Raw genomic sequence first — 21,329 nt, 5'->3', positions numbered from 1 at the left:
AGCAATGGAACATGTGTTTTATCTCTTCATTACTCTTTATTACTTTCTGATATTTGTAGCCTTAAGCCAAACATCTGGAAAGACAATCTGGCTTCGAAACCAGTTACTGAAGATGCTGCTAGATGTAATGCGCTCAAACAAACTTCATCTGTCCTCTGAGTAAGTAGAAACAATTTAGGAAGGCATGGGTAAGTGTCTCTGTCTCCTAGGTTTCTTCTTTACTTGTGTTTGACTAGAACTAAACACTGATAATATTTGAGTATCAACAAAATAGTAAGTAAGAGCAGACTGGATTCAGAGTTATTTTTTGTCAGTGATTTATCTGGCATTCACACAGATGTGTGATTAGATCACACATCTGATCTCCATTTTGAAAAGAAGTTTGATGTTTTCAGAAAATGTCTCAAAGGAGAAACTCGGATATTGCTGTTTCTTCTGCATTGCAAGGGTTGAAGAAATCCAGCTGTCTTTGAAAATCAATTCAATCTAATGGGGGATTGCTTGCACCCCTCTATCGCAACCATGAAGATGCAGTTACTATAGTTCTACCTTGTATAACTGAAAGGCAGAATTTATAGTGCTGGGTGCTCTAACTGTGCATTTTCATTAAGTTAACATACCTTGGACTTCAAAATTTAATCTGGAATTTTGAATTTCATAGGTTGAAAGATCTAGTCTGTGATGTCGTTTACCTCAGTTATTGATATACACGCTCAGAAGGAGCATCATGTTAATGAGCTTTTTTGTCTGACTAACGTAAGGTTGGATTTAGTGGGAATTAAGTGTGGATGAGTGTGTTGTTAAATCTTTGTAATTCTGTGTTGCGGTAAACCTTTAATCAGATTTTTTCTAGAGAAGCTTGAGCTTCTAAATCACTTAGAGATAATTTTAAATAAAATCTCCATTCTGTCTTTCACCATGTCTCCTTTCATGTGCTTTCATTTCCCTGTTTGTCCTAGGGAACAAGAAGAGACATTTTTGGCACTGGGACCAGACTGGTTTCTGCTGTTCACACAGAGCTACCTGCACTCTAGCACAGTTGTGCTAGGAATCAAGCTACTTCTGTGCTTCCTCCACAATCGTTTGCTGCTGAACAAATTCAAGGAGGGGATAGTGGCTGGGCGCTGGCTGGAAAACAGCTCTGTGGGGTTGAGTATTCTAATGGGTATGTGTTAGTTTAATGCTCCCAAAACAATCTCTTGATCCAGCTCAGTGATAGGAGATCACTGAAGTAGGTGATAGGAGAATTCCCACTGATCTCAGTAGACCATGAATTGATATTACTTTCTAGGGCAAGCTTGTCCTAATACTTGAGCTTTTCTGTGCTGAAGAGTGGAAAGCATTGCTTCTCCCTTGCACGGTAGTTGGCATTTCTGATTAGCAGTTGCAGGGAGATGGGCCTTTTTGTCTTACATAAAATCAGGCTAGTTGGTAAGCCTGTGAGATGTTCAGATCTCAGCTTCTATCCTGAAACCTTCTGTTTCTTTAAGATTTGTTCAGCTTGCTTTTTGATAACTAGACCTGTGGTTCTGACAAAGGGAAAAGAAAGGAAGAATAATAATTCAGGAAGAATCTCCTGTAACGAAAGTGGTGGTGGGAAAAATTGTTATCTGTTAGTCTGAGGAAGTTTTGTGAACTGTTGATATTGCAGCCTAGCGGAGTACTGAGTGGCCTGGGACACAGACAAATGAGGAAAAAGTTGCATCAGTAATCCTTCCTCTGATATGGCATTCATTTTTAGATACTTCCTCAGAATGTTTTCCTTTTCTTTTTCTTTAAAGATAATTTAAAAACTCAACCTCCAGTGCCTGACAATGGCTCGTTCTTGATTTTTGGGTTTTCTGTGTTGCAAAGATGTCTGACTGATCACGTCCACATCCCTGAGATCTACTTGCTCGTGGCAGGGCTCTTTCTGGCAACTCCACAGTCTGAACCACCTGAAGCAGCCAAGGTATGAAAAAAATGGTGGACAAGCATGAGGCTGCTATTGTTTTACTAGTTTGGCATTTTGTGACCTTTTCTGTGAGAGGATTCTCAGGCAGTTAACCCTACTTGGTTTTTGTGATAGCTAAAATTAGTCATTCATACTTTAAAAATGGAGTAAGTTAACTTTGATTTAAGGAAATTTGTGTTCACAACAAACTTGTTCGTGCAGGTGTTAAATGCCATTTAACTACTGCACTTTAGAAGGTAATTCAGATTAGCTTCCCTGTCCTTACATTGTCAAGACTCATTAAAATCTTGGAATTAGTGGATTTGGGTACTTTCCCCCAGTGTCCTGAGAAGCCATAAGGCATTTTTGCCCCGACAGTGCCAAAGATATCTTTCAGAAGAGGACAATCCATTAGGGCTATCCTGGGGAAACACATTTAATAGGAGAGGGAGGAGCTGCTAGAGGTGAAGATGTTTTGGCTTTTTTTCTGATGTAGAGAGAGCAGGCATTGTCCTTGATGTATCATAAATAATTCCCATCTTTTCTTGAAATATATCTCCTCCTGTTGTAGAAAGATCTTGAGTCTATGTTGCAGTGGATCTTGCAGCACCACCTTACGGAGAATGTCCTCAAAATTGGGTTGTGTGCAGAGGCAGCTGCTTTACTGCTGGAAATGGTTAGAGTCACTGTGGACAAGGTAAGCATTTTGTTGCAAGGACAGTGCAATATCGATGGCAGAATAAACCGCCTGAGAGTGTCAGATATCAGTGGCAGTCTTTACCTGTAACCCCTAGCCTTCCTCTGCGCTCACAGGGCAATACTGAGCATAATAGTGAGCAGGGGCTTCAAAGTGTCAGCACAGCTATTGGCCTGGTTAAGTTACATAGCAGATGATGTGATGGGCTCATGTTTAAGAACTTCTGAACACAGCATTACCCATTTTGTTTGTTCTTGATGATAAGGATATGCCACCTTTCTGACTGGGTGTACCTTTGGTCTACAAGCTGGGAGTTGACTGCTTGTGCTTTGCCTGACCTCTCTGTGGCCATGTCATGTTTGCTTAGTTCCTTAGGAGTAGCTAGAGAGGAGCAAAGACGAGCTCATATGAGTGAGAGGAACGCTGCCTTGACTAGATGCACATTTGTGTTAAGCCTATTGCAGATGCAGAAGCCTCCTGGGAGATTGCCTATCCAGGGAACGTTATCCAGTTTCTGTCCTTGATCTATCACAATTATACTCAGGACCCCGTGTGGCACTATCCTGACTTCTTGAAAGCTTTGGCTATGGTTGCTTTCCATTCTGGACCACCCAAGGTACGTGCATCTGAGCCAGCACAAGCCCTTCACATCACAGGTGGGTTGTTAGGAGGAAATTTAAAGGACACTATGAGTTAAAATGCGTTGCTGTCTGCTTCCACAGGGAGGCTCTGAAGGCCTTTTGTCTCCTGATGGTCCAGCCATTGCTGAAGGGAAAGGCTGTGTTGATCCCTCTTCTCTCCCGCTCCTACCACACCCTGCCAAGAAACAAGTGTGGGATTTTGTGCGAGTCCTCCTGATGGACAGTCTTCTTAACATCCCAGCAAACAAACAAAGGCATCCACTTGAGCTGCTTCTTGAGGTCTCTCTTGTAGTCATCAGGCTTTGCTGCTCTACCTTGCACTGGGGGTGGAAGGACAGGAGGTATCCTGCTGGTGGCATAGTTAAAAAAGTGCTAACAGTGATGAAGAGGTGTATTCAGTCAGCATTTTCAACAGTCTAGGATAAGGCTGGGATCACAGCTCTTAGACAGCATGTACTACTTCCTGGCAGATCTGGCCAGCCTACTTAGTGGAATGGAATTCCTACCTTTTCAGCAAGGAAGAAGGGCTTTTTCTGCCTGCTCTGCATTCGTGTGAACTAAGAAAATGCTGCCCCTAGACAACAATAAAGGTATTTTTCAGGCAACATTTAACATTGAAGTAAGACATGAAAAAATTTCCCTTTTCCTTAGTAATACCTGCTTGTCATTAGAGCAGCACTTGAATTTGTTGAGAACGGAAGTTTTCACATGGAGCATTCCTGTGTACTGATTTTTGAGAAAACAATTTCCTTTCAGTGCTCAAATAAACCAAAAACAACTATCTCCACTTTTAGGACAGATTAATACAAGCTGTAACAGCTGAGTCTGGATTATGGATTTCAACCACTCAAAGCACTGGAAAGAGTCAAAGTAGTCTGAAGAAAGGGAAAATGGAAAGTGGCCTTCAGCTCCAAATTGTCAATAGTCCAGGTGTCCCAGATGTGAGTTCTGATGCAGACTTAGCTTAGTAATACAAATAGTAATGAACATAAGCTTGACTGCAACTGTCATGAGTTAAATCATCTTGCGGAGCAGCAGTTTCCTAGAGGCTTATACAATAACATCTCAAGGCTTGGTACAGTTTAAAATAGAAGATGCCTCTTCTGATTATCTGAGTCCTGAGCCTGCTGAATGGAGCTAAAATTCCCTGAGGGCAAGATCTCTTGGGAACCACCTGTGAAGCTAGGTTCTGGCCCTGTGCAAAACCTTGTTTGTGTTCAGTGTGCAGAGAGCAACTGTGCTGGCTATCAGCTATAGAGTGTATGTAAGATTTCCTGTTTTCCCAGCTAGGGTGTGAGGTTCTGCCATCTCATCTGCTGCCCAGTAACTGTCCGCACATGCACTCTTCTGAACTATGTGTGAGAGGTGCCTTGTTGCCTTTGCACGGAGGAGTACACCAGCCTTCTTCAATTTATGTGTTACTGTGGATTAGCTGTCACAGATAACTTCTCAGCTTGCAGCAGCTGTTTAATATGCCCACACCAAGAGCTAAAGTGTGCAAGTGACGTGGAGTAGTTGTCCTTGCTCTTTTTGTGCTGTTTTTCCTCTCCTCTTCCTAACACGGTACCTAGGTGTTTAAGGGAAATGTTGGGCATTTTGAATTCTCTCAGATAGTATTGAGTGTCTCTTGGAATTTCTACTCACTTCTTTAAGCAAAACTTTTACTGAATCTGAATCTTTGACAGGCATAATCTGCCAAAGATCCGATGAAATCAAAGGCCTTTGAATAAAGGCTGAAAGTAAATTTGAGTCTGATTTCCTGGCAGTTTTCCTGCTGTACTAATATGTATGCGGTCACTATATAGGCTTCTCCAGAGGATGCCACCAGTGAGCAGAAGAGACATTTTCAGACAAAAGTTTTACTGTCTGCTATGGATGTCTTCCATGTTACCAGCCAAGGCGAGGGGAAAACAAGACCAAGAGGTGAGTGGTGAGGATCAGATCATTAGCTAGCTGGTATTTAGCATATAGCTGTAATTGCTAGAAAGGTTTGGAAACAGTAGCTAGAAGGACAGTCCTGCTGTAGGCCAGTTTGCATAAATTACTGTAGTTTTACCATTTTTCTAGAGAGCCTCTTCACTTTTTTCTCTCTTTTTAAGAACAGATTCTGGACATTTAAAAGGGAGTACTTAGAGAGAAACCTAGGTTTATCCTCGAGTGCCTCTGGAAACAACCCTGGTAACTTAGTTGTTGCTGCTCTTGTTTCTGAGTCATTAGTTGGACCAATCCTTCATGTTGGTATTTTAGTGAGATTGGTTCTGTCCTTAGGATGGAGCCATTATTTCCAATCTGGGTAAGGTATTTCTGCTAGACCTAGAGTTTTCTTAGACATGTCCCAACTCTGAGACATTATGGCATGAGACTGTTCCTTCTCAGCTCTGGTACCTTACATCTCACATAATTTTTTTTTTGCATTTCAGCTTGTTTTGGAATAATCAACCCTCTTGTATCCTCTCCAGGGAGCAGTGATTCTCATGGCACTTCAGAATCAACTGCACCTGTATCCATGATGAATATTGTTTATTGTGCTCAGAAGCTGGTTGAGAAGCTGAACAGCAGAATGTTTGCTGCTGACCCCAAGCAAATCCTGATCTTCATTGCCAAACAGATTATGGGGGTGAGTCACATGAAATTTTTTTCCAACTGTTATCAACATGTTGTAATGTGCTCTGTTTCACACTGAGGTCATGATACCGCAATTCTCAAGAAGATTGCTGTAATACATTTTGTGATTGTGATTATTCCTGTTTTCTTGCATGAGCGCTTAATGCCTCTAAATGACAGTCAGAGCTAGGTGGTGCAGCGTAATGAAGGGATAGTTAGCTTTTTTGTGCCACTGTCTGTTGGCTATGTACGTGTTGCTGAACAGGAATAAATTAAGCTCCTCCACAATTCTGGGGACTTCAGCAGAAATACAGGAAAATTGAATTTGTATCTAACAGGTAGTTCAGGGGAATTCTGTGAAATAAGTTTGTAACAGCTTAAATGAAGTGAGAGGAGTGGATCTTTGGGGAGAGAGCTCTTTGAGCAAGCCAAGTACTCTGCTGTTTTGTGTTTTCACAGGTCTTAGAAAGCTCCGTTTCTCAAAAGGAAGTTTTCCTCAGTGCCCTATACAGCTGTGTAAACAGAGCCATCCTATACTGCCTATCCAGACCACAACAATCGCTGCCTGAACAGTTTAATGTCCTGAACACTCTCAATGTCCTGCAGGAGCAGTGGGACATTATTTTTGCAACTTACAACTCAAATAATAATTTTGTCGTCTGCCTAATGTACTGCCTTTGCCAACTGAATTCGGGCAGGTACACGTTCGTCTCAGTATAACGTTTGTTTACATCTCTGTGCTGTTATCTATGGGAGTGGGTGCAGAGGGGGAGATTTCACAAAACTTAGGCAATATCCATTTTGGGGAATCGCTAGAAGCTGAGATTGAGCTGGGTTCAGCTAGACAAAGGACTTTGGATGTAGTATATGTACTGTATCCTAGCAAGCATTTGACCCATTGGGCTCAGTGCTCTGGGGGTTTAAAGCACCATTCTGCTTTAAATAGGGCACACCTTCCGCTCTGATTTGGTGTCTGTTGAAGTGGCAGAGTAAAGCTACTTGGGGAAAGATGGTTGTTTTCCTCATACACTTAAAAAAGTGAAAAACAAAACCAGAAATGTTTTGATGTAATTTTTTATCATTTAATTTGGAGGAAAAGAAGATTACTAATGTGCTCAGTATTCCGGAGGTAATGGATTGTCTTTCAGCAAGAAAGTTCTTCAATCAGAAGGCTATTTTCTCCTTGAAATACTAGTGAGCAGAAAATTTCCTATCACCTCTCTTGCTCAGAGGCAGGCTAGGATGTGTGTTTGTGGGTGTAATAAGCAAGGCACAGTGGATGGTAATAATGTAACACTTAATTCCATTTTTTTTCATTTTGAAAAGGGTATTTCATTTCAGAGACACCCAGACAAGCTTGCATGTTTGTCTAAGCAGAACCCTTAAATTTGCACATAGATTTAATTGGTACTCTTTATTAACCAAAACATCTGTGTGTATCTGTTCTACTCATCCAACTTTTCCAGCAGCTTACTCACTTTGGAGTAGTAACTGCAGTTAACAAGCTTGAACTGATTTCAGTGGAGTTGTCTCATGAGCCCATCATTAAAATGAGAATCTGGAAATCTTCCTGGGATGTGGGCTAGAATCACTCCACGAGCATGCAGGTGGCCATTCTCCGAGACATCTGCATGGACTAATTTAGGGAGGTGGTTTTTCTGATCCAAGCTATTCTTGTGTGGGTACATTTAAAATATATATAAAACTGTGCATGGATCTTGTGAATCTTTCTGTTATGGTTATTGTTACTTGCATCTGAGCTGCAGAGTCCTAGTTGTACTGAAGTTGGGAGTTTTGCCATTGATTTGGGTAGGGCTAGAACATCCATACCCACTCTGTTTGCTATTCATACAAGTGATGTGTCAGAGGTACTCTTGCTAATGTAAGCTGGGGATTTATTTTGGACAACTCTGTTTTGTCAAAATAAGCAAACATTGGCTAGTGCTTTGTTCACTATAATGATGTTTGTTGTTTCAATGAAAACTTTCTGTGCTGCTTAGATGGTCTGAATTGAATCCTTTAACACAGTATCACACCAGAAATGAGCTGCACTTCCTGAGGTGCTCTTTTTCTTGATTGTTCTTATTCCAGTCAGATAATAATTTCCAGGCCAAAACTGTTGAGATGGGGTACGGATTGTTTGTATGTAGCAAGAACATAAACATTAAAAAAAAAAAAAAATTAGAGAAGTGTTGGTGTTATCCAAAAGCCAAACATAGCAGATCCAGGGAACCAGAATTGTGGTATTTAAAAGAAAATCAGAAGTAAAAATGACAGTTTTGCATACCCAAGAGATTTGACTCTCCCATGCAGTAGTGCCTGTTTACAATTGAAAGAACGTAGTATGTTGCTAGTGGCTATATATAATATATATTATTGACAGCACTTCTGTGACCAAGTATGTGTTGTCTGGATGCCTTAACTAAGCCTGTGGCATTTATTGTAAGTATTACTGCTGTGCTGAAATTCCTGGTGTCTTTTACCTGCTGACTGGTAAATTATCTGACACACCCCCCCCACACCCCCCCAAAGCAGCACTAACTCTTTTTGGCCATGGTGATGTTCTCAGTTATAATCACATCTACGTGACACTAACATCATGGTGCTAAAGTCTGCAGCTTTTTTATGCTGAGTGCTTTATAAACTGAATGAACAATCATTGGTGCAAAGAACTTGGACTAAATAAGCAGTTCAGGTGTAGGATACGGCAAGGCAGTGTTTCCCATAAAATGGAAGATACCTTTAGTGAAGAAATTCGGAGCAAAGAGATGGCATACAAGATGCTCAGGGGAGATGCAAGAAAGCTGGATGCAATCTGGCTACGCCAGTGCAGCCCTGTGTTCCAGCTAATTGAGATGAGTGGTAGATACAAATGCACTAAGAAGTGCAGGGATAAGGCATGTACAAGAGAGTGATCCATAGGATCTCGATTAGTGCTCCTTGACTTTGAAAACCAGACTGGAAGTGGTTTAGTTCCCACTTCCTGTCAATTCTTCAGTATCATGTGATTGGTGTAAGCCCTCGAGCCTGGGAATATTGGTCTACTAAATGAATCGAGTAGGAGTGGATGTGTAGAAATACCTTTAGCTTTTTCACTATCCCCAGTTTGTTCTAAGTCTGGTTTCCTCACGTGCCCTCTTTTTTTTTTTTTTTTTTTTTGGCACAGCTGTCCAGAAGGTTTTGGGGTGGATGCAAAACCAAAGTTGGCTTCGTATCACCAAATTTTCCTTGCACCCAGTGAAGAGGAAAAAGGCAGTCTGCCTACTCCAGATGATGGTAATTTATGGCACACGTTGCCTTTGGCTTACAGAGCAGGAAAGTGCCTGGCCTAAACAGTTATCAGACCAGCTTGTGCAAATGCTACTTAATTGCCTCTTCGGTGTGTAGGCACAGCATAGAGAAAAGAAGGTTGTGCTAAAAATTACTTCTGTTCACATCATAGCTTTTTATTCAAAATTCACAACCCACATCCTCAGGAGTAATGGATATCAGTTTGGAGATCTCTTCCCCATGTTGTGGCCAGTATCAGTGCCCAGCTACTTGCTCTTTGTAGCTCTATTTCTTTTTTCAAGGCCTGTACAGAGCTTGTGTCTGTCTGTTGTACTCAGGAAGAAATATTTTGATCTTTTAAGAGAAACACTGGAAAAAATTTTGGGCAGGATTCAGTGTGGGGGCTGTTAGCTGAACCCTACAGCAGAGTGATGCTCTTTTCTTTTTTTTTTTTTTTTTTTTTAAATATATATTGGCTTGGATATGATGCAACCAAATAAGTCTCATTTGCAGGGAAATACAGCAGAACAGCTCAGCACTTCCTTGTATAGCATGCAGTTGCTGTGTCAAATTGTTTCATGACTTGGTTACCTTCCTCCACCGTCTCTAATGATGTTTGGCAACAGGATGCTTTAGCACTCTACGTATGATAGTCAGATCATCAAAATTCTGATGAGATGGTTTTCCAAGGCAGAAACTAGCTAGTATCATCAGTCACTCCTACTTGTTTCTCTCAGGGAGTTGAAATATAGTAAAAGAAATGTCCTGCTCTTTTCTGTATTAGACTAACTAGTCTGGCTTAGAACCTATGGAGGCAGTAGACAAAATGGAGCAACTCCACTGACTCCAGCAGTTACTCTGGACCAGTGCTGTTCCAAATGAGATGGTTTTGCTTTATCTGCTGCTTGACTCGTTACACAAAAAATGATTCTTCATTTGTAGTTTCTTTTGTTTCCTAGTCCGTCAGGAGATTCTGAGAACAGTAGAAATCATCTGGAAGCAGCTCATTTCTCAGAGGCGGCAGGTTCTGGAGGACACTTACAAGATGGATCTTTCTGTAAAAGGAAATGACAAAGAAAGGGACATGAAGATAACGGAGATGACTCCTTTATGGGAAGAAATTATGACAAAAGCTTGGCAACACTTTATAGGTCTCTGTTCTTTTATGGAACACTCACTGTAGTAAGCAAAGACATTGCAGTAAATGTAGCGCTTAATGGAAAGCCACTGATTCCTTGGTTATACCCTTCCTCTGCACATCACCTGCTAGATAAAGCAGATCTCAGTTTCTCTCATCCAGCATTGTAACTGCTTTCTGTGTCATGCCGCAGCCCTTCTGTAATCATCTGGTGATGTTGTAGGCTTGTGCTGTACAAGAGGCTTGTGCAAGGAAGAGAAGTCTCCTTAGACACTTGTATCCCATCAGAGAATTTAAAAGGGAGGATATTTGGGTGAAGAATGACATCACAATGTGTGTAGTGCTGCAGGGCTTCAAAGTTCATGTCTGTGTAACGACAGTGGTCTATGGCAGACCTCTGTGAGGCTTTTAAATAAAGGCTTGAGAAGTACATGTTCATTCAATGCTCCTCTTATAAATAGAAGGACAAGGCAGCCGGAGTGAGGCACTGCCATGTTGTTGTGTCTTGTGTAATGTGGGTACAAACCCTCTACCTTCCCACAGGCTCAACTTCAAGTGTTACAAGCTTTTTTTTTCTGTTCTGGCCCACAGCATCTGAAAAGAAGATTCTCCAGAATAAAGCAGGTCCAGGCCTGTCACAGAGCAAGCACAATTCCTGGAGTGAAAGCCTCTCTTCAGCTATTAAGTTGATGCCTGGCCGAAACACAAAGGAAATAACATGCAAATCTGAGGTAACTTCTGCTTTTTGTCTTTTCTGGCTCTCCCACCGGCTCTGCCTCTGATATGGCTCTGGAGAGTTTGTCTGGACTTGGGAGGCTTCTGAGTATGTCTGTTGACATGTGCCATTGTAAACTAGACACCTATTGCAGTTAAGGTTCCTTTTCTAGACTGCCAGAAGTAATCACTAAGAAATAGACATTGATCTGAAGAACTTCGGTTGGCAGCCTTAACATATAATGTATTAATGCATACTTTTTGCATGAGGCCTAATTATTGCACTTGAAAAGAAAAACCTAAGCAACCCGTGTGTGTTTGTGCTCACAGGGCTCTGCTTGGGTCAGAGCAAGGTGAGGAAATGCTGGCTTTGCTGCTGCTTTTGACTTACATCCCTTATGTAAACTTTGTCCTTCATACACTGACTTAGTAGAAAGGATCAGGTATTACCATAGTACTGTCCTTTCATTTTCTACTCAGTATGAAGTATTAAAGGTTCAAATTTTAGTTTAGTCTCAGGAGACAAGGAGGCAAGTGCTTATATAAACCAGGGATAGGTCTGGAGGGAGTGCAGCATTCCTACTGCCAGCAATGCAGCTGGACTATCTTTTCCATGTGTAAGCTCCTCCTTTGCTGAGAGAGAGGGCCATTTCCATGTTTTTGCTTGGCATTTGTCAAGAATACAAATAAACAAGTAACATCTAACTGGTGCTTTTTAAGTGTGTTAGGGCTAGAGTAACCACCTATAGGGTAGGGCAGCAGTGCATTGACAGAATATTCAGAGCTTTGGTCTGAGCTTGTGTTATTGCAGTGCTGAACATATTAAGGTCTTTTTTTCTCCTGCTGAGGAGACAGTGAGTCTGTTACAGCATCAGTTTAGGGAGTCTTAATCCTCTAGCTCAAGCTGTAGCAGGTTGCAGCTTTATCCCCAGTGATGACTGGTTCACTTCCAGGTGTGTTGATCAGGAAGGCTATGATACACAAGTAATGTGTCTGATAGTACCTTCTGAGCTGCAGGTTTTTTCTCAGCATGCCACAGCATCCTTCTCATTCCTTAAAATCACTTTGCTGCTTACAGAGCGAGCAAGTTCTTCCCAGGTACATATGTAGACTGTGATGTCATACTACAAGAGCATCGACTATTTGCCCTGGGGTCTGTTTAATTATTTTTTAAAATTAATTTTGATTATTACAGCTGATTACACCTCAGTGAGCAATGTAATTGATATTTGTAAATGTATCCCAAGGAACATTTTGTACAACATGCTTTTTGCTGTTGAAGGTTAAAGACTCCGTTATTGGTTTTTCCCTAAATATGCCCACATCATTAGTTCCTCCAGTGAAAAGGTTGCCATCTGGAAAAGGCAGCACGGAGACATTATTCAGGCACAAGTGCATGAAATTGGTGTTTCTGCATCTTCTGTCTCTCTTCTGCAAGGAGGAAGATTGTAATTAAAGGAGCTGGGTTTGGAGGAAACATTACTCATTTGGTGTTATTCCTTATCATGTCAAGGACTGACAGCTCCACGACTCTGATAAATTGTTCCTCTCAACGACATGCAAAGCTACAGTTCCAAATGTTCTTCTCCACTCTCCCTCTCCCCTTTTCTCCCTCCAGCCTATCTTTGAAAGAGTTTGATGCACTTTTCAGAGAGATGAAATCTAAGGGGAAGAAAATTAATTTCTTTGCTCCCCAACCACCCTCTTTCTTTGTACACTTCACAAACAAGGTATAAGGTGGGATTTTGAGTATCGAAGGAAGTTGGGAGCACAAGTTACATTAAAAGTAAATGGTATTTGTGCTTCTAACTTGTATTTTTGACCTCACTTTGGCAGTCACTTTAAAGGTGCTGCAATGTGATTTTGTATCATTCACGGTGTCTCAAGTGCCTACTGTATTCACTTAGGAAAAGTCTTCAGATACTGGCCTCTGTCTTCACTACTGCTAGTTATGGACCTATGTCCTACAGCAATAGGCACCTCGTTGAAACATTGAGATAAAAGGAAAAGTAGCAGTATGAACTACATAGTGAGAGACAAAGCCTTTAAATCCCATAGTAAAAGAAAAATCTTTGCATTTACTGAGAGCTAAGTACAGTTGTTCCTAACTGAGAAAGACTTATTAAATTTGAGAAAAGTGCAGAAATTCAGCCAGGATTTCAAAGCTTTGCTAAGTAGAAAGAAGAAATGGGTTGGTTACTGGGTTGTTAATTTGATTCCTTTATAGACCAAAAATAAACAAAGAAGTTGAAGCAGTAGTAGCATTTGCTGCAGATTTAAAACAAAACAAAACAAAAAAATACTAAACATCCCCCTCAAAACTATCAACTTTTTCCCTGTTGTCATTTACAAGATGGCAAGGGTGCTTTTGAGACCCAATCGTTAATCTGGAAAAAACCAGCAAAATTCAAACTATATACTCCAGCAAAGGATCAGGCCCCATGTTTCTGCTGTACTTTCACTCAGGATCTCCAGCATCAGTGAAACCAATTCACTGCTATTTGATGGCAAATGTCAAAATTAGCAATCAAATGCAGCTGTGTTTTCCCCATATTTCTGAATCCACTTTGCTATCTCATGCTCTGCTCTGGGCTTTGTCTGAACTGCATGATCATTCAGAATGGAGAGTGTGATCCCATTTCTGGTAGTAGAAGGGCGATGATCTGCTATGGTAATTGCTATCTTGTGCTTTCTTGGAAGTCTGAGTAGCCATGCAGGAGCAAGAGGAGCACTGTACAAAGTCAGATTTTTTTAATGCTTACAGGTGACAGAGTTGGGCAAGTTTGCCAGCAGGAGGGTCTGTAAGACTCTGAATACAGTGCCAAAGGTTTCCAAATCATTGACTTCCCTATTTCAAAGTGAGCCTTTTGATGTCTTGCTCTTTCTCCTCTCTTCCTCCCCCTGTCCCTCTCCCCCCCTCCCCAATTTTGCTGTCAGAATCTAGCATATGTATTTAATTTTTAGGTTAGCAATGACTGACTCGTTGTTGTCTTCAACAAGCTGCAAGAGTAACAAGGGACCAGTATAACAATCATATTTCAGTAAATTGTAAATAAGTCAACAGCTTCTACCATGCAGTGTCCTGAGGTTCTTCCTGAGGATGAGTGCCTGAGCAAGGTTACAAGCAGCATACTTCTAACTACTGTAAGACACGCTGCCTCGGGGCTGTAGATATAGTTGTTATCCTTTATAAGAAATGCAGAGCCTCCTGAGTTTTACAGCAGGCCTGATCATGCCTGTCCTCTCCTGTTTTGGTTCATTAATTACATTCCTCTATGCCACAAGCCCATATACCTTGAGAGAATGAAATAGAAAAGGTCTTTTTAATCCCAGTCTTCAGAATGAAGAGGTTAACAGAGACCTCCTAACTTGTAATTGCAAACCCAGAAACTTTATGGTAGGATTTTGGTCAGCAAACGTACACTTGTGAAGACAGCTATAGATAAAGAGCCAGCATCTGACCTCCTTTGTGCCAGTTTTGTCACTCTGTCCGTTTCAAGAGAATTCCTCCTAGTTAAGTGATGGGAGAATGCAGCCTTTGAACTCTAGGGATTTTTGAGCAGTTTGATGGATATCTTCGTTTCTGCTCTGCTGCCCTCAGTGCATGCAAGGTCACTGCAGAGCTAATGGCAAAAAAAGCATTTAACAGTGTAGCTCTACAAACCAGAAAATACAAGGTGCTAAGTTTGGCTTGACTGGGAGTGATTAATTTTTCTTTCATTGGTTTTTCAGTAAGAGCCCATGTCTTGTGCTTACTTTTGTAAGCAACAGGCAGATTGTTAAACCCACAGCAAATCTGCCTCAATGTGTCAGCGAGAGCCTTCTTTGTCTCTGTGGATAAATTTCTGAAGACAGGAGCTCCAAGAAAAGACCTCTTGGCTGAGACTTAAGTCACTGTCAGACACAGAATCTACTTCAGTTCCTTTTGAAAATTCTTCCTTTTAATTTTTTACAATGTAATATTTTATTTATTTATACTGATGGCTAAGCAGTCTTGATGTACCTGCTGAAAAGAAACTGCAAGTTCATTAACTCATTTAGGAAAGTGAGTTGTATGTCCTCATCTTATCACTGAGCAAGAAGACAGTGATATAACCAAGGACCACTTGAATTCTGCATAGTTTCCTAACAGATATCCTTGGTTAAAGTAATAGCAAATGTCTCTCGAGCAAGCTCCACTAAAATTTGTCTGTCAAGTCCTGCCTCTATAGTTAGATTCCCAAGAGGAAGAATCAAATCTCTTCTAGGAGTTAATGTTTCTTTTGAAGTCTGAGAAAGACTGAGGCATGTTTCAAACAACATGTTATTTCAAAGTCTTTAGGACTTTCTTTAGTTTTAGATTTACAGGAAATTTACTTTTTTAGTTTTCTCATGTGTTTATTCACCAGGCTTTTCTCTTAGGCCAGCAGCTAAAAGTGTTGTTGCTACAGAAAATTATTCATAGCCAGCAAAAAAATTTTTAAAAATTGTTTCACATGTAACACTCATTCTTAAGATAAATATGGCTAGCATACCTAATATCTCTAGTGATTCACCTGTGGCAGTAATGCATTGTATTTTGAGAAGTATTTGAACATAAAATTTCCATTGACTTCAGTGGGAGTTTGAGCTACAAGCTTAAATTTCTTCCATGCTGAAAATGTAAATCTCTACATCAACACTTACAGGAGTTTTTTGATGTGTTTTGTACAGTACTAGGACTGACTTACTTAGTACAAATAGTAGCTGCATCACAGATACAGAATTAGTCCTGTCTGGGGCAGGGCTCTCATCCCACATGAGTCCATCAGGAAAGAGCACTGGAGCTTCATTCACTCCTGGCTTTCAGTCTTGCTTCACACTTTTTGCAGCCATCTTTACAGGTTTTGCATTAGGTGTGGGGGAAGAGGGAGAAATGACCTGTTTAAAATTAATATGTACAGATCATACTCACAAATTCTTGGGTGAGATGTCTGTGTGCAAAAGTCTGTGTTTTAGAAGGTAGTTTTAAACAAGGCTTTTCAAGTAGAAGTGTTTAAAGTTGAACCGGAAGGCTGATGATGTATTCCTAGGCTCTTGTCAGAGCACAAGAAGACTCAACCCCAAGATATATAATCGGCATTAGCTCAAAACGCTGTGTGTCAGTGGGCTTTGACTTCTGTAAGAAAGAAGCTTTATCTCAAGTTGATGGACATGAATTTACAGCGACTTGGCCATTAGCACCCAAGATGTCAGTGGCAACACTAGCAGCTGAACCCAGAGCTAAATAGCGGACCAGTGCCTTCAAACACTAGCTCCTTCTTTCCTGCATTGTTATAGCATCTTTCAATAATTGACTGTAAAATCAAGGCTGATGCTGACCAGCCTGGGTTTTCAAACAATAGTAGAGCCACTGCATCAGAGAGTGGTTGTTTAAAGCGGGGAGGTATGTGAGGTAGTGAAAAAGAGAGCAGGGTTGAACAAAAAGAGCTTGCTAATTTGGGATGAAGGAGGGATGAGCTCAACTTAGCAGTTCATGGTAGGTGAAATGAAGAAGATAGAAATATTTGAAACACTATCACAATTATTATTTAAACAAATATTTTTCTTACCAATCACTCATTTGGTATTTTATCAGCTTTTCAAGTTAACTGAGTTTAAAAAAGCAAGCATATAACGATATTTCTTTGAAAAATGCATCATTTGTGTAACATCTTTATCTTCATAATAGAAGGATAATTAACATCACTAATTATCTAATTAAGTTCATTAACTATCCACCAACAGTGCACCGTGAAGTTGACATTATGTTCTTCTGTCAACAAATGCTTTGATTTCTTAGGAAGTAATTAAAATGTAAATTAGCATGTCATTAAATGCACAAGGGAAGTTTGGAATCAAATATTCATTTCAAAACTGCTCATAGCAGACTTTTTTTTTTTGTTTTACTTCAATGAAAGCAGGCACTTTACTATTAATGATGTATATTAAACAATTTCCATTATAATATTATTGTCTGGTTTAATAACTGGCTCAAAGCTAAATTACAGTATGCTGCAGCAAGCTGGAAAAAGTTTCTTTAACTTTGAACAAAGAAATTTTTGTGTCCTCTTAAGTGGATATCTGACACACTGCTCATTTATCATTTTCAGATTGTTTACAAGATCATAAAGAAATAATTCAACAGGTCAATAAGTTAGGTAAGAACTGCATGAAAACATAAAATGCAGAGCTGTCTAATTTTATGTAATACAAATCACTGAACTTTCTGAAATGTATGGGAATAGTTTCGACATTCATTGAAGATAACTGTTTAACAGAGAAGTTGGACTATAAAGATTGTATGATGATGAATACGAATTAGGCCAACTCAGACCCGCAGGCCACTCACCCCACAGTCTGTCCCCTAAAAATCCAGTACCGGTTGCTACAGGAGATGGCACATGACAGCACAATGCGCAGTAGAAGATCTATCCTAGCAAAGTTGCTCCTTTCTTGATTAATATCAGTTTCATCTTAAAAACCTGAATACAGGAAATAATATCTCTTCCAAAACTTTTTGTCAGTAACTATTCAGAGGGAGTTTTTCTGTGTTTTTAAACTCAGTGGTGTCCTGTGGCAGTGAAGTCCTTTCATTTAATTACACATTGTATGAAAAGATGTTTCTTTTACTTTTCCTGCATATTTTTTTTAAATATATTTTTGCCTTTCAAGCTAGAGGTTGTGTCTGGTTCAGGTTTAAGCTCGGATATAGGATTTCAGTGAGTGGACTTTAATGTTTAAAGCTGTTGGCATTGAAATCTCATCTTTCAAGAGCTGCTGGCTGCACAGTTTTATTTTCACATAACAGAAGATGCCAAATGAGTTGAATGGTGTTAATGTGGATGAAAGCAGAGTTTTATTTGGTTGCAGAGGAACCCTAGAAACAAGTACTAGCCACTGAAGCAATTTTTTTTTTTTCTAGAATATATAGAAAGTCAAATAATTTTTCATATTTCTTTGTTCAAATATGTCCATTTTGTTCTGGAATTTTGATGCAACATTTTATTTATAATTATTTCAGAAAGAAATTGTTTGAATTAAGTTGCTTTTTATGGATTGTTTGATTCAAAAGCCTGAAGTGGCAATTTAAACTGAATCAAACGTACATTTTTGTTTTAAAACTTCCGGTGGAATTAGCATTTTCGTCCACAGTTTCCCACAAGAAAATAATTTTTCATTATTCATTATTTTTTAAGTTTGTTCTATTGTTTATGTTTGTTCTATTTTTAAAGGCAAATAATAGATTTTTTTTTTTCAATTATGCTATTTATTATTAGAAATTCTTATAAGGAAAAGAATTATGACCAAATTTGCTTATCAAGAAGTTATGAGTTTATATACGCTGTCTTGTCTCACACAGGGAGCAGTATAAAATGCACATAGGAGTCTGGGTGCCCAGAAAATTAAGTATGAGTTTTTATCAGACAGCAGGGACTTAAAATGGCTGTGTGAACTGGATGGTGGTATGTGGAAGTAGAGAACAGGAAATCAGGGGAGGTTCTAGAAATGTCTGCAGGATGAACTTAAAGGTTTCTCCTAAACGAGGGTATAGGTTACTAACCATTCATTTATTGTTGTTCTCATCTTTGCTAGCGAAATTAAAGATAAAGCTTGGTTGTGCCTATCTGTGTTCCATTCATGCCTTCTGTTGCAAGGTAGCCTGTAGAATCCAGGATTGTTCTACAGGCAGTAAAAAATTCCAGAAGTAATCATGTCACCTTTAACTGTCATTTTAGGAAAACTGATAATTTTAGGGGTCAGGGAAGAGATGTTTCTTTGTATTCTGTACTCTGAGCTCTAAGCATATGCTAATGTTTACAGAATTTTCTTCAGCTAAAGGATTAGAAGTGCACATTTTTCTTAAATAAAAACCATAATTCAAATGTAATCAGAAAATGCCAGTAGGCTTTCAGATAAATGCACTGAGATACTGTGTAATAAAGCCCTAAGTTACATACACCTGTAGGACTTCACAGAAAATCACCATTTTAAATAGAAATAGGAAAATGGTGAGTAAGAACAAGTGAAGGAAAGAAGAGACCCCATTTCTATTCCCCATAATGCCAAAGTCTGACCTTCACCTTTCACTAGAGGTAAAAGCTAATACCTCTGCTGTAGCAGGATGGAAACAGAGCCCTCAAGAGGTTGAGTGAATTATCCCGAAGTCACAGAAGTCATTCTTAGAGATAGGACTAAAGAACAAAGCTGTCTTGCCTCCCGTTGTGCTTTTTTGGTATTAGGAGACAAGTTATCTGTTCTCCCAGGAATTCATCTTTTCAGTAGTATCATCTGTTGAAGGAGTGTGTGTGTGCAAACATACATACATACATATACATAATTGCTATAGAAGTAGAGCTGCTTCTGTGCTGCCTGAGTTTAGCTGATAAATACAGTGTGGAAGTCTCATCACATGTACACCATACTTTGGGTTTATCCTCTTGAAACCCACCCCTCTGTGTGGGTACATTTATGATGCACTGAAATATGGAGGTTTTTCTCATTAAGTTTGCTATTCCCCAACCAACTGGCGATGCCAGGAATCCATCCATGATCCTTAGGAGCAGTTGGCACTGTGCATTAGCCTCCTAGCGGGTTGAGGCACGAAGCTTCCATGCAACACTTAACTGCTGGAACTACAGTCTGTTGAAAAGCTAAATGAATTTTGGCAAAGTAACAATAAAATCCACATGGCAATAACAATTTTGTGATTCAAAAGAGCCTGCAAACAACCCTCAGTGTGGGGAGTATATGCTAAGGACTAGGACAAACTGCTCTTTGATCTGCTAAGGAAAACATTGTCTGCCTTAGCTTAACGCTTGTTACCTGGTGACTAATAAAACAATTTTTCCTCTTATGAAATGAACCTACCTGCTTCCTAATGCATAGACAATTACTTGAAAAATAGTCTGGTCACACGATGGGTGGCTTATTGTTTACACAGGGTAGCAGTGTACCTGGTCTCTGATTCGCTGTGTTAGGTTTAATAGCAGTAGTAAACTTGGAGATGTTACGCACTTTGTCCCTGTATCTGAATACAACAGGGCTGGTGAATTGGAGACGTCCTCACCCAGCTTCAGTAATTTACTATAACACTCAGACTCTTCTCTGTAAAACTGCCATGCTAGCTGTAATCCTATCCTGTGCTTGTGAGGCTGATGAAGAATGGATTGATTTAATCTCTGTGATTTAGCAGGAAAGCACCAGAAGTATTGGGTTTTAATTGTTGGGAGGGGAAATTCTGGTTAGATGTGTGGAAGAAGGAGGAGCATGAGAACTGAAGTGAATACAAGATAGTTTTCACATCTCAGAAGAGTTCAGGCTCAGAACTTAACTGCTGACAATCTAGCTCTGTAGCTCTGTAAGTCATAGTGGTTCAGGTATTTTCCATTAAAAAGATTATTGGCTTTAGATGGTGACTGCAAGAATCAATCGCTTTTGTGAGAAAGTGTCTCCTTCCTAAGTCACATAATCGGTGACAGGAGATCTATGTTGGTTAGGGCATGCAGTCCAGAGGATGGACATAGGATATGGGGCTGCTGAGAGGAGCAATGCTGCACCACAGTGGGTGCCATTTAATGGTGAGCTGCTGAGAAATATACACTTAAGTAAAACTGAACAATTTGCTCTTTATAAAATGGCATTTTCTTAGTGTTCTATTTCATAAAAAATGCAGCTTTTCTGTTTGATTCAAGATGGGAACAGTGTATCACATTAATATCATGTCATTTTTCTCATTCTAATAATGCTAATTTCCTGTTTCCCTCTTTTGCAGTCATCACCCATAGAGGTTTTAAGCATGTTTAATTGCCACTTTTAAGATCCCAGTGCTGCATTTACGTTATCTGTATGTTTATATCTTAAATGCTTGGATTAAAGGCAGATCTGCCCCTCTTCAGTAGCCGGCAATCTGTATATAAAAATATATGCCTAAACACATCCTGAAACAGAGTGATTTCTTGAATCAGGGTCATGAAATCTGTTTCTGCCATGCACAGACTCTTTGCCACTGTCACATGCTATTTACACGCAGTTTGTTGTGCCCCTAAGAGCTCCTTACCTGCTATTGTGTTTTTCTATGCCCATGGAATACTTTCTAAAAACCTAGTGATTGCTTGAATAGCTGTAATTAGATCAAAAAACCTTCCATGTAGAATTGTGAAAGCCCAGGTTAGAGGAATAAGGTATATGGACTGTTCCTGTGATACAAGATCTAATATCTGGTAAATCAGCTATATTAGAATATGATCTGGCACTGGGAACATAAGAGTAGAAAGGATTTCCAAATTGGTTTGTCAAATTGTTTCCCCCTCCCGCTACTGCATGCTGTCACCA

The 21,329-nt window shown here is 39.9% G+C and overlaps 1 protein-coding gene across 1 annotated transcript in view; it reads left to right on the top strand.

The window, feature by feature from the left end:
* Positions 1-21,329, top strand: part of LOC104073071 (WD repeat- and FYVE domain-containing protein 4-like) — a gene marked incomplete at its 5' end in the record, with an annotated part of 33,623 nt that overhangs the window by 6,788 nt on the left and 5,506 nt on the right. Inside the window, 11 exons of the mRNA XM_009572732.1 lie at positions 60-159; positions 960-1,165; positions 1,782-1,951; positions 2,505-2,630; positions 3,085-3,246; positions 5,077-5,194; positions 5,731-5,888; positions 6,335-6,573; positions 9,042-9,151; positions 10,105-10,296; positions 10,875-11,014. Of these exons, the coding sequence (XP_009571027.1) occupies positions 60-159; positions 960-1,165; positions 1,782-1,951; positions 2,505-2,630; positions 3,085-3,246; positions 5,077-5,194; positions 5,731-5,888; positions 6,335-6,573; positions 9,042-9,151; positions 10,105-10,296; positions 10,875-11,014 (1,721 nt within the window). The remainder of the gene's footprint in view (positions 1-59; positions 160-959; positions 1,166-1,781; positions 1,952-2,504; positions 2,631-3,084; positions 3,247-5,076; positions 5,195-5,730; positions 5,889-6,334; positions 6,574-9,041; positions 9,152-10,104; positions 10,297-10,874; positions 11,015-21,329) is intronic.

Source organism: Fulmarus glacialis, unplaced genomic scaffold, assembly GCF_000690835.1.
Source record: "Fulmarus glacialis isolate BGI_N327 unplaced genomic scaffold, ASM69083v1 scaffold41212, whole genome shotgun sequence".
Classification (NCBI taxonomy): Eukaryota; Metazoa; Chordata; class Aves; order Procellariiformes; family Procellariidae; genus Fulmarus; species Fulmarus glacialis.
The sequence above is the reverse complement of the archived record's forward strand: the minus strand, read 5'-3'. Positions and strand labels throughout refer to the sequence as shown.